Source organism: Oncorhynchus keta, chromosome 19 (genome assembly GCF_023373465.1).
Source record: "Oncorhynchus keta strain PuntledgeMale-10-30-2019 chromosome 19, Oket_V2, whole genome shotgun sequence".
In the NCBI taxonomy this organism is placed as follows: domain Eukaryota; kingdom Metazoa; phylum Chordata; class Actinopteri; order Salmoniformes; family Salmonidae; genus Oncorhynchus; species Oncorhynchus keta.
The window spans coordinates 74,275,905-74,289,812 of NC_068439.1; the positions used below are offsets into that span (position 1 = coordinate 74,275,905).

Consider the following 13,908-nt stretch of genomic DNA (forward strand, 5'->3'; position numbering starts at 1 on the left):
GTGGTTCCATAGCAAAGACCAAAACGGCGTTCCATAGCAAAGACCAAAACGGCGTTCCATAGCAAAGACCCAAATGTGGTTCCATAGCAAAGACCAAAACGGCGTTCCATAGCAAAGACCCAAACGTGGTTCCATAGCAAAGACCCAAACGTGGTTCCATAGCAAAGACCCAAACGTGGTTCCATAGCAAAGACCAAAACGGCGTTCCATAGCAAAGACCAAAACGGCGCAAAGACCCAAATGTGGTTCCATAGCAAAGACCAAAACGTTCCATAGCGACCCAAACGTTCCATAGCAAAGACCCAAACGTGGTTCCATAGCAAAGACCAAAACGTGGTTCCATAGCAAAGACCCAAACGATAGCAAAGACCAAAACGTGGTTCCATAGCAAAGACCAAACGGCGTTCCATAGCAAAGACCCAAACGTGGTTCCATAGCAAAGACCAAAACGGCGTTCCATAGCAAAGACCCAAACGTGGTTCCATAGCAAAGACCCAAACGTGGTTCCATAGCAAAGACCCAAACGTGGTTCCATAGCAAAGACCCAAACGTGGTTCCATAGCAAAGACCAAAACGGCGTTCCATAGCAAAGAACCAAACGTGGTTCCATAGCAAAGACCCAAACGTGGTTCCATAGCAAAGACCAAAACGTGGTTCCATAGCAAAGACCCAAACGGGGTTCCATAGCAAAGACCCAAACGTGGTTCCATAGCAAAGACCAAAACGGCGTTCCATAGCAAAGACCCAAACGTGGTTCCATAGCAAAGACCCAAACGTGGTTCCATAGCAAAGACCCAAACGGGGTTCCATAGCAAAGACCAAAACGGCGTTCCATAGCAAAGACCCAAACGTGGTTCCATAGCAAAGACCCAAACGTGGTTCCATAGCAAAGACCAAAACGTGGTTCCATAGCAAAGACCAAAACGGCGTTCCATAGCAAAGACCCAAACGTGGTTCCATAGCAAAAACCCAAACGGGGTTCCATAGCAAAGACCAAAACGGCATTCCATAGCAAAGACCCAAACGGCGTTCCATAGCAAAGACCCAAACGTGGTTCCATAGCAAAGACCCAAACGTGGTTCCATAGCAAAGACCAAAACGTGGTTCCATAGCAAAGACCCAAACGGGGTTCCATAGCAAAGACCAAAACGTGGTTCCATAGCAAAGACCCAAACGGGGTTCCATAGCAAAGACCCAAACGTGGTTCTATAGCAAAGACCAAAACGTGGTTCCATAGCAAAGACCCAAAGGTGGTTCCATAGCAAAGACCAAAACGGCGTTCCATAGCAAAGACCCAAACGTGGTTCCATAGCAAAGACCCAAACGTGGTTCCATAGCAAAGACCCAAACGGGGTTCCATAGCAAAGACCCAAACGTGGTTCCATAGCAAAGACCCAAACGGGGTTCCATAGCAAAGACCCAAACAGCGTTCCATAGCAAAGACCCAAACGGGGTTCCATAGCAAAGACCAAAACGGCGTTCCATAGCAAAGACCAAAACGGCGTTCCATAGCAAAGACCGAAACGGGGTTCCATAGCAAAGACCCAAACGTGGTTCCATAGCAAAGACCCAAACGGGGTTCCATAGCAAAGACCAAAACGGCGTTCCATAGCAAAGACCCAAACGTGGTTCCATAGCAAAGACCCAAACGTGGTTCCATAGCAAAGACCCAAACGTGGTTCCATAGCAAAGACCAAAATGGCGTTCCATAGCAAAGACCCAAACGTGGTTCCATAGCAAAGACCCAAACGGGGTTCCATAGCAAAGACCCAAACAGGGTTCCATAGCAAAGACCAAAACGGCGTTCCATAGCAAAGACCCAAACGTGGTTCCATAGCAAAGACCCAAACGTGGTTCCATAGCAAAGACCCAAACGTGGTTCCATAGCAAAGACCAAAACGTGGTTCCATAGCAAAGACCCAAACGGGGTTCCATAGCAAAGACCAAAACGTGGTTCCATAGCAAAGACCCAAACGTGGTTCCATAGCAAAGACCCAAACGTGGTTCCATAGCAAAGACCAAAACGTGGTTCCATAGCAAAGACCCAAACGTGGTTCCATAGCAAAGACCAAAACGACGTTCCATAGCAAAGACCCAAACGGGGTTCCATAGCAAAGACCAAAACGGCGTTCCATAGCAAAGACCCAAACGTGGTTCCATAGCAAAGACCCAAACGTGGTTCCATAGCAAAGACCCAAACGTGGTTCCATAGCAAAGACCAAAACGGCGTTCCATAGCAAAGACCCAAACGGCGTTCCATAGCAAAGACCCAAACGGCGTTCCATAGCAAAGACCCAAACGGCGTTCCATAGCAAAGACCCAACCGTGGTTCCATAGCAAAGACCCAAACGTGGTTCCATAGCAAAGACCCAAACGTGGTTCCATAGCAAAGACCAAAACGGCGTTCCATAGCAAAGACCCAAACGTGGTTCCATAGCAAAGACCCAAACGGGGTTCCATAGCAAAGACCCAAACGTGGTTCCATAGCAAAGACCAAACGGCGTTCCATAGCAAAGACCCAAACGTGGTTCCATAGCAAAGACCAAAACGGCGTTCCATAGCAAAGACCAAAACGTGGTTCCATAGCAAAGACCCAAACGGGGTTCCATAGCAAAGACCCAAACGTGGTTCCATAGCAAAGACCAAAACGGGGTTCCATAGCAAAGACCCAAACGGGGTTCCATAGCAAAGACCCAAACGGGGTTCCATAGCAAAGACCCAAACGGGGTTCCATAGCAAAGACCCAAACGTGGTTCCATAGCAAAGACCAAAACGGGGTTCAATAGCAAAGACCCAAACGTGGTTCCATAGCAAAGACCCAAACGGGGTTCCATAGCAAAGACCCAAACGGGGTTCCATAGCAAGGACCCAAACGTGGTTCCATAGCAAAGACCAAACGGCGTTCCATAGCAAAGACCCAAACGTGGTTCCATAGCAAAGACCAAACGGCGTTCCATAGCAAAGACCCAAACGTGGTTCCATAGCAAAGACCCAAACGGGGTTCCATAGCAAAGACCCAAACGGGGTTCCATAGCAAAGACCAAAACGGCGTTCCATAGCAAAGACCCAAACGTGGTTCCATAGCAAAGACCCAAACGTCGTTCCATAGCAAAGACCCAAACGTGGTTCCCTAGCAAAGACCAAAACGGCGTTCCATAGCAAAGACCCAAACGGCGTTCCATAGCAAAGACCCAAACGGGGTTCCATAGCAAAGACCCAAACGTGGTTCCATAGCAAAGACCCAAACGTGGTTCCATAGCAAAGACCAAAACGGGGTTCCATAGCAAAGACCAAAACGGCGTTCCATAGCAAAGACCCAAACGTGGTTCCATAGCAAAGACCCAAACGTGGTTCCATAGCAAAGACCCAAACGTGGTTCCATAGCAAAGACCCAAACGTGGTTCCATAGCAAAGACCAAAATGACGTTCCATAGCAAAGACCCAAACGTGGTTCCATAGCAAAGACCCAAACGTGGTTCCATAGCAAAGACCCAAACGGGGTTCCATAGCAAAGACCAAAACGGCGTTCCATAGCAAAGACCCAAACGTGGTTCCATGGCAAAGACCCAAACGGCGTTCCATAGCAAAGACCCAAACGTGGTTCCATAGCAAAGACCCAAATGTGGTTCCATAGCAAAGACCCAAACGGGGTTCCATAGCAAAGACCCAAACGTGGTTCCATAGCAAAGACCCAAACGTGGTTCCATAGCAAAGACCCAAACGTGGTTCCATAGCAAAGACCCAAACGTGGTTCCATAGCAAAGACCCAAACGTGGTTCCTTAGCAAAGACCCAAACGTGGTTCCATAGCAAAGACCCAAACGTGGTTCCATAGCAAAGACCCAAACGTGGTTCCATAGCAAAGACCCAAACGTGGTTCCATAGCAAAGACCCAAACGGCGTTCCATAGCAAAGACCAAAACGTGGTTCCATAGCAAAGACCCAAACGGGGTTCCATAGCAAAGACCCAAACGGGGTTCCATAGCAAAGACCAAAACGGCGTTCCATAGCAAAGACCCAAACGGGGTTCCATAGCAAAGACCCAAACGGGGTTCCATAGCAAAGCAAAGACCCAAACGTGGTTCCATAGCAAAGACCCAAACGGCGTTCCATAGCAAAGATCCAAACGTGGTTCCATAGCAAAGACCCAAACGGGGTTCCATAGCAAAGACCCAAACGGGGTTCCATAGCAAAGACCCAAACGGGGTTCCATAGCAAAGACCAAAACGGCGTTCCATAGCAAAGACCCAAACGGGGTTCCATAGCAAAGACCCAAACGGGGTTCCATAGCAAAGCAAAGACCCAAACGTGGTTCCATAGCAAAGACCCAAACGGCGTTCCATAGCAAAGACCCAAACGGGGTTCCATAGCAAAGACCCAAACGGGGTTCCATAGCAAAGACCAAAACGGCGTTCCATAGCAAAGACCAAAACTTGGTTCCATAGCAAAGACCCAAACGGGGTTCCATAGCAAAGACCCAAACGTGGTTCCATAGCAAAGACCCAAACGTGGTTCCATAGCAAAGACCCAAACGGCGTTCCATAGCAAAGACCCAAACGGCGTTCCATAGCAAAGACCCAAACGGCGTTCCATAGCAAAGACCCAACCGTGGTTCCATAGCAAAGACCCAAACGTGGTTCCATAGCAAAGACCAAAACGGGGTTCAATAGCAAAGACCCAAACGTGGTTCCATAGCAAAGACCCAAACGGGGTTCCATAGCAAAGACCCAAACGGGGTTCCATAGCAAGGACCCAAACGTGGTTCCATAGCAAAGACCAAACGGCGTTCCATAGCAAAGACCCAAACGTGGTTCCATAGCAAAGACCAAAACGGCGTTCCATAGCAAAGACCCAAACGTGGTTCCATAGCAAAGACCCAAACGGGGTTCCATAGCAAAGACCCAAACGGGGTTCCATAGCAAAGACCAAAACGGCGTTCCATAGCAAAGACCCAAACGTGGTTCCATAGCAAAGACCCAAACGTCGTTCCATAGCAAAGACCCAAACGTGGTTCCATAGCAAAGACCAAAACGGCGTTCCATAGCAAAGACCCAAACGGCGTTCCATAGCAAAGACCCAAACGGGGTTCCATAGCAAAGACCCAAACGTGGTTCCATAGCAAAGACCCAAACGTGGTTCCATAGCAAAGACCAAAACGGGGTTCCATAGCAAAGACCAAAACGGCGTTCCATAGCAAAGACCCAAACGTGGTTCCATAGCAAAGACCCAAACGTGGTTCCATAGCAAAGACCCAAACGTGGTTCCATAGCAAAGACCCAAACGTGGTTCCATAGCAAAGACCAAAATGACGTTCCATAGCAAAGACCCAAACGTGGTTCCATAGCAAAGACCCAAACGTGGTTCCATAGCAAAGACCCAAACGGGGTTCCATAGCAAAGACCCAAACGGGGTTCCATAGCAAAGACCAAAACGGCGTTCCATAGCAAAGACCCAAACGTGGTTCCATGGCAAAGACCCAAACGGCGTTCCATAGCAAAGACCCAAACGTGGTTCCATAGCAAAGACCCAAACGTGGTTCCATAGCAAAGACCCAAACGGGGTTCCATAGCAAAGACCCAAACGTGGTTCCATAGCAAAGACCCAAACGTGGTTCCATAGCAAAGACCCAAACGTGGTTCCATAGCAAAGACCCAAACGTGGTTCCATAGCAAAGACCCAAACGTGGTTCCATAGCAAAGACCCAAACGTGGTTCCATAGCAAAGACCCAAACGTGGTTCCATAGCAAAGACCCAAACGTGGTTCCATAGCAAAGACCCAAACGTGGTTCCATAGCAAAGACCCAAACGGCGTTCCATAGCAAAGACCAAAACGTGGTTCCATAGCAAAGACCCAAACGGGGTTCCATAGCAAAGACCCAAACGGGGTTCCATAGCAAAGACCAAAACGGCGTTCCATAGCAAAGACCCAAACGGGGTTCCATAGCAAAGACCCAAACGGGGTTCCATAGCAAAGCAAAGACCCAAACGTGGTTCCATAGCAAAGACCCAAACGTGGTTCCATAGCAAAGACCCAAACGTGGTTCCATAGCAAAGACCCAAACGTGGTTCCATAGCAAAGACCCAAACGTGGTTCCATAGCAAAGACCCAAACGTGGTTCCATAGCAAAGACCCAAACGTGGTTCCATAGCAAAGACCCAAACGTGGTTCCATAGCAAAGACCCAAACGTGGTTCCATAGCAAAGACCCAAACGTGGTTCCATAGCAAAGACCCAAACGGCGTTCCATAGCAAAGACCAAAACGTGGTTCCATAGCAAAGACCCAAACGGGGTTCCATAGCAAAGACCCAAACGTGGTTCCATAGCAAAGACCCAAACTTGGTTCCATAGCAAAGACCCAAACGGGGTTCCATAGCAAAGACCCAAACGTGGTTCCATAGCAAAGACCCAAACGTGGTTCCATAGCAAAGACCCAAACGTGGTTCCATAGCAAAGACCCAAACCTGGTTCCATAGCAAAGACCCAAACGTGGTTCCTTAGCAAAGACCCAAACGTGGTTCCATAGCAAAGACCCAAACGTGGTTCCATAGCAAAGACCCAAACGTGGTTCCATAGCAAAGACCCAAACGTGGTTCCATAGCAAAGACCCAAACGGCGTTCCATAGCAAAGACCAAAACGTGGTTCCATAGCAAAGACCCAAACGGGGTTCCATAGCAAAGACCCAAACGGGGTTCCATAGCAAAGACCCAAACGGCGTTCCATAGCAAAGACCCAAACGGCGTTCCATAGCAAAGACCCAAACGTGGTTCCATAGCAAAGACCCAAACGTGGTTCCATAGCAAAGACCCAAACGTGGTTCCATAGCAAAGACCAAAATGACGTTCCATAGCAAAGACCCAAACGTGGTTCCATAGCAAAGACCCAAACGTGGTTCCATAGCAAAGACCCAAACGGGGTTCCATAGCAAAGACCAAAACGGCGTTCCATAGCAAAGACCCAAACGTGGTTCCATGGCAAAGACCCAAACGGCGTTCCATAGCAAAGACCCAAACGTGGTTCCATAGCAAAGACCCAAACGTGGTTCCATAGCAAAGACCCAAACGGGGTTCCATAGCAAAGACCCAAACGTGGTTCCATAGCAAAGACCCAAACGTGGTTCCATAGCAAAGACCCAAACGTGGTTCCATAGCAAAGACCCAAACGTGGTTCCATAGCAAAGACCCAAACGTGGTTCCATAGCAAAGACCCAAACGTGGTTCCATAGCAAAGACCCAAACGTGGTTCCATAGCAAAGACCCAAACGTGGTTCCATAGCAAAGACCCAAACGTGGTTCCATAGCAAAGACCCAAACGGCGTTCCATAGCAAAGACCAAAACGTGGTTCCATAGCAAAGACCCAAACGGGGTTCCATAGCAAAGACCCAAACGGGGTTCCATAGCAAAGACCAAAACGGCGTTCCATAGCAAAGACCCAAACGGGGTTCCATAGCAAAGACCCAAACGGGGTTCCATAGCAAAGCAAAGACCCAAACGTGGTTCCATAGCAAAGACCCAAACGGCGTTCCATAGCAAAGACCCAAACGTGGTTCCATAGCAAAGACCCAAACGGGGTTCCATAGCAAAGACCCAAACGGGGTTCCATAGCAAAGACCCAAACGGGGTTCCATAGCAAAGACCAAAACGGCGTTCCATAGCAAAGACCCAAACGGGGTTCCATAGCAAAGACCCAAACGGGTTCCATAGCAAAGAAAGACCCAAACGTGGTTCCATAGCAAAGACCCAAACGTGGTTCCATAGCAAAGACCCAAACGGGGTTCCATAGCAAAGACCCAAACGGGTTCCATAGCAAAGACCAAAACGGGTTCCATAGCAAAGACCAAAACTTGGTTCCATAGCAAAGACCCAAACGGGGTTCCATAGCAAAGACCCAAACGTGGTTCCATAGCAAAGACCCAAACGTGGTTCCATAGCAAAGACCCAAACGGCGTTCCATAGCAAAGACCCAAACGGGGTTCCATAGCAAAGACCCAAACGGGGTTCCATAGCAAAGACCAAAACGGCGTTCCATAGCAAAGACCCAAACGTGGTTCCATAGCAAAGACCCAAACGGGGTTCCATAGCAAAGACCCAAACGTGGTTCCATAGCAAAGACCCAAACGGCGTTCCATAGCAAAGACCCAAACGGGGTTCCATAGCAAAGACCAAAACGGGTTCCATAGCAAAGACCCAAACGGGTTCCATAGCAAAGACCCAAACGGGTTCCATAGCAAAGACCCAAACGGGTTCCATAGCAAAGACCAAAACGGCGTTCCATAGCAAAGACCCAAACGGGGTTCCATAGCAAAGACCCAAACGGGTTCCATAGCAAAGACCAAAACGGCGTTCCATAGCAAAGACCCAAACGGGTTCCATAGCAAAGACCCAAACGGGGTTCCATAGCAAAGCAAAGACCCAAACGTGGTTCCATAGCAAAGACCCAAACGGCGTTCCATAGCAAAGATCCAAACGTGGTTCCCAAGCAAAGACCCAAACGGGGTTCCATAGCAAAGACCCAAACGGGGTTCCATAGCAAAGACCCAAACGGGGTTCCATAGCAAAGACCAAAACGGCGTTCCATAGCAAAGACCCAAACGGGGTTCCATAGCAAAGACCCAAACGGGGTTCCATAGCAAAGCAAAGACCCAAACGTGGTTCCATAGCAAAGACCCAAACGGCGTTCCATAGCAAAGACCCAAACGGGGTTCCATAGCAAAGACCCAAACGGGGTTCCATAGCAAAGACCAAAACGGCGTTCCATAGCAAAGACCAAAACTTGGTTCCATAGCAAAGACCCAAACGGGGTTCCATAGCAAAGACCCAAACGTGGTTCCATAGCAAAGACCCAAACGTGGTTCCATAGCAAAGACCCAAACGGCGTTCCATAGCAAAGACCCAAACGGGGTTCCATAGCAAAGACCCAAACGGGGTTCCATAGCAAAGACCAAAACGGCGTTCCATAGCAAAGACCCAAACGTGGTTCCATAGCAAAGACCCAAACGGGGTTCCATAGCAAAGACCCAAACGTGGTTCCATAGCAAAGACCCAAACGGCGTTCCATAGCAAAGACCCAAACGGGGTTCCATAGCAAAGACCAAAACGGCGTTCCATAGCAAAGACCCAAACGGCGTTCCATAGCAAAGACCCAAACGGGGTTCCATAGCAAAGACCAAAACGGCGTTCCATAGCAAAGACCCAAACGGGGTTCCATAGCAAAGACCCAAACGGGGTTCCATATAAACCTTGGTTGAGAATGAAACAACTGAACAAATGAACAAAGAAACAGCACAGCAAGTAAGTGAAAGAAATAGGTTTTGATTATGTTTTACTGGTAATGGGGACATGCGTAAATGTGTGTGTGTATGTGTGTGTGTTTGTGTGTGTGTGTAACCTTTATTTAACTAAACAAGTCAGTTAAGAACAAATTCTTATTTACAATGACGGCCTACCCCAGCTAAACCCAGATGATGCTGGGCCAATTGTGTGCCACCCTATGGGACTCCCAATCATGGCCAGATGTGATACAGCCTGGATTCGAACCCGGAACTGTAGTGACGCCTCTTGCACTGAGATGCTGTGCCTTAGACCGCTGTGTCCATGTGTGTGTGTTAACTCTTTAACTGTATTAGAATGCTTAAAGGCCTTTTAAATATCGGTTATCGGTATCGGTTATCGGTATCGGGATTTTTTTGGCAAGAAAAATATTGGATATCGGTATCGGCCACAAATGTCATATCGTGCTTCACTAATTACCATTTTATCACATGAGAAATGTGTCACCCACAGATAGGAACGTGGGATCCTCCCAGTGGCCTGAACATGACGGACAACCACAAGAGCAAGACAACCAACATCACAGACTCTCTGGCTAACAAATCCCTCCGTGTCTCCACCATACTGGTAAACACACATCTGGCTAGGTCTCTGTATGTCTGTAGCCCTATACAGGCACACAGCAGCATCACTAAAGGGCTATGTTTCTGTATGTCTGTAGCCTCACAGCAGCATCACTGAAGGCGAGGTCTCTGTCTGTCTGTAGCCTCACAGCAGCATCACTGAAGGGCTAGGTCTATGTCTCCATCACTGAAGTCACAACGACTGACAGCACAGATTTAACCCTTCGGTACTATCAAGGATAGGACTTCATAGTCTAACATACACTACTAGACCAGACATGGATGGAGTATGATGTTTTTTTCTCTCTCTTTTCTCATCATTCTCTTTCTCGTTCCTTTTTTGACACTCTTTGTTTCCGTCTTTCTCTGCTCTCTCTTCTCCATATTTCCACTCTTACCTTTCTCCACCTCTCTCTCCCCTGTCTCCCCCTCCCTTATTTGATGCCAGCTCTTAACAAACTGTTGTGGGAAATGGTGTTTGACCAAATATAATGCTATTTCTCTGTAAACAAATTAACAACAGACTTTCAGCATGCTTATTGAGAAGGGCACTCAACATGTACTGCACTGACACAAATTACTGATGATTGGTTGAAAGAAATTACTAATAACATGATTGTGGGAGCTGTACTGTTAGATTTCAGTACAGCCTTTGATATTATTGACCATAACCTGTCGTTGAGAAAACGTATGTGTTATGCCTTTTCAACTTCTGCCATATTGTGGATTCATATCTATCTATCTAATAGAACTCAGAGGGTTTTCTTTAATAGAAGCTTCTCTAATGTCAAACATGTAAAGTGAGGTGTACCGCAGGGCAGCTCTCTAGGTAAAAAACTGTCATGGGGAGAGGTCTGTCAGTAATAAAGAGATGCTCTGATTTTTTGACTCTACACTCCAAAAAGTCAAAAAGTCCTGCAGGCTCTAGTTTAGTCTTATCTTGATGATTTCCCAGTCGTGTGGTCGAGTGCTGCAAGGACAGACCTAGTTAAGTTGCATTTGACCTAGAACAGAGCGGCACGTCTTGCTCTTTATTGTAATCAGAGGACTAATATAAATACTATGCATGTCTAAGAGTTGAGGAGAGATTGACTGCATCACTTCTTATTTTTCTAAGAATCATTAATGTGTTGAAAATCCCAAATTGTTTGCATAGTGAACTTACACACAGCTCTGAGACACACACTTACCCCACTAGACATGCCACCAGGGGTCTTTTCACAGTCCCCAAATCCATAACAAATGCAAGAAAGCGTACAGTTCCATCTCATATTGCTCAAATGAACAACAAACCTGGTTTCAAAAAGCAGATAAAGCAACACCTTACGGCACAATGCCTCTCCCCTATTTGACCTAGATAGTTTGTCTGTATGTATTGATATGTAGGCTTGTGTGCCTTTTTTAAATTGATGTAGTTCTGTCCTTGAGCTGTTCTTGTCTATTAATGTTCAGTATTACAGTGGCAAGAAAAAGTATGTGAACCCTTTGGAATTACCTGGATTTCTGCATAAATTTGGCATAAAATTTGATCCGACCTTCATAAGAGTCACAAAAATAGACAAACACAGTGTGCTTTAACTAATATCACACACATTATTGTATGTTTCTTGTCTATATTGAATACATAATTTAAACATTCACAGTGTAGGTTGGGAAAACTATGTGAACCATTAGGCTAATGACTTCTACAAAAGCTAATTGGAGTCAGGAGTCAGCTAACCTGGAGTCCAATCAATGAGACAATATTGGAGATGTTGGTTAGAGCTGCCCTGCCCCATAAAAAACTCTTCACAAAATGTGAGTTTGCTATTCACAAGAAGCATTGCCTGATGTGTCCATGCCTCGAACAAAAGAGATCTCAGAAGACCTAAGATTAAGAATTGTTGCATTGCATAAATTCTGGAAAAGATTACAAAACTATTTCTAAAAGTCAGTCCATGGTAAGACAAATTGTCTATAAATGGAGAAATTTCAGCACTGTTGCTACTCTTCCTAAGAGTGGCCGTCTTCCATAGATGCTCTGACTGCACAGAATGCTCAATGAGGTTAAGAAGAATCCTAGAGTGTCAGAATCTCTGGAAGATTCTAAAATCTCTGTTGACAAGTCTACAATACGTAAAACACTAAACAAAAATGGCGTTCATGGGAAGACATCATGGAAGAAGCCACTGCTGTCCAAAAAAAAAACATTGCTGCACGTCTGAAGTTCGCAAAAGAGCACCTGGATGTTCCACAGTGCTAATGGCAAAATATTCTGTGGACAGATGAAACTGAAGTTGTGTTGTTTAGAAGGAACACACAACACTATGTGTGGAGAAAAAAAGGCACCGCACACCAACATCAAAAACTCATCTCAACTATAAACTACGGTCGAGGGAGCATCATGGTTTGGGGCTGCTTTGATGTCTCAGGGCCTGGACAGCTTGCTATCATTGACAGAAAAATGAATTCCCAAGTTTATCAAGACATTTTGCAGGAGAATGTAAGGCTGCCAATTGAAGCTCAACAGAAGTTAGGTGATGCAACAGAACAACATTCCAAAACACAGAAGTAAATCAATAACAGAATGGCTTGAAAATACGCCTTCTGGAGTGGCCCAGTCAGTCCTGACCTCAAGCCGATTGAGATGCTGTGTCATGACCTCTAAAGAGCAGTTCACACCAGACATCCCAAGAACATTGTGGAACTGAAACAATTTTGTAAAGAGAAACGATCCAAAATTCCTCCTGACAGTTGTGCAGGTCTGATCCGCAATTACAGAAAACCTTTGGTTGAGGTTATTGCTGCCAAAGGAGGGTCAACCTGTTATTAAATCCAAGGGTTCACATACTTTTTCCAACCTGCACTATGAATGATTACATGGTGTGTTCAGTGAAGACATGAAAACGTATAATTGTTTGTGTGTTATTAGTTTAAGTTTGTCTATTGTTGTGACTTAGATGAAGATCAGATAACATTTTACGACAAATTTTGTCAGAAATTCAGGTGATTCTAAAGGGTTCACATACGTTTTCTTCCCACTGTATGTCATGTTTCATGTTTTGTGTGGATCCCAGGAAGAGAAGCTGCTGCTTCCTCAACAGCTACTGGAGATCCTAATAAAACGCCAACAAATACCAAACTACCTTTGTCTTTTGCCCCTTCTCTGCCTCTTTCTCCTTTCTTCTTCTCCTTCCATCTCCTCCCCCCTCCCCCATTTTTCCTTAACAGGTGGAGCCCTACGTGATGTTCAAGAAGTCAGACAAGCCTCTGTATGGCAACGACCGCTTTGAAGGCTACTGCATCGACCTTCTCCGCGAGCTCTCGGCGATCCTGGGCTTCCGCTATGAGGTGAGTGGCTTCCCATGTGTCTCAGTTGGCGTAGCATGGTGCTTGTAACACCAGGGTTCTGGGATCAATCACGATGGTATGAAAATGAATGTGTGTACTATTACAAGTTTCTACTAAATTACATATATAGTTAATATTCATATTAATAGTTGTTGCTGTAGTCATTCTTATTCTCATTAATAGGTGCGCCTGGTGGAGGACGGGAAGTACGGGGCGCTGGAGGAGAGCACGGGCCAGTGGAGCGGCATGGTCAGGGAGCTCATGGACCATGTGAGTAGGGGGAGGAGAAGTGGACTATTGTCATGGTTACCATAGTGGTTAATGGTGGGTTGCCGTGTTGACGAGGTTACGGTTGGTTGGATCATGGATACAATGGAGCTTCATGGGCTTCAGATAGGTTCAGAGTTTATGTCTATAATGGAGTTTCATGGTCTTCAGATTGGTTCAGAAGTTATGTCTATAATGGAGTTTTGTGGTCTTCAGATAGGTTCAGAAGTTATGTCTATAATGGAGTTTAATGGTCTTCAGATTGGTTCAGATGTTATGTCTATAATGGAGTTTCATGGTCTTCAGATAGGTTCAAAGGTTATGTCTATAATGGAGTTTCATGGTCTTCAGATAGGTTCAGAGGTTATGTCTATAATGGAGTTTTGTGGTCTTCAGATAGGTTCAAAGGTTATGTCTATA

General features: G+C 46.3%; 1 protein-coding gene across 2 annotated transcripts in view; it reads left to right on the forward strand.

The window, feature by feature from the left end:
• The window catches only part of LOC118374950 (glutamate receptor ionotropic, kainate 2-like), a 197,495-nt gene that overhangs the window by 128,376 nt on the left and 55,211 nt on the right, over positions 1–13,908 (forward strand). For both annotated transcript variants that reach the window (XM_052471297.1, XM_052471296.1), the window contains exons 10-12: positions 9,782–9,895; positions 13,102–13,221; positions 13,405–13,491. In XM_052471297.1, the coding sequence (XP_052327257.1) occupies positions 9,782–9,895; positions 13,102–13,221; positions 13,405–13,491 (321 nt within the window). The remainder of the gene's footprint in view (positions 1–9,781; positions 9,896–13,101; positions 13,222–13,404; positions 13,492–13,908) is intronic.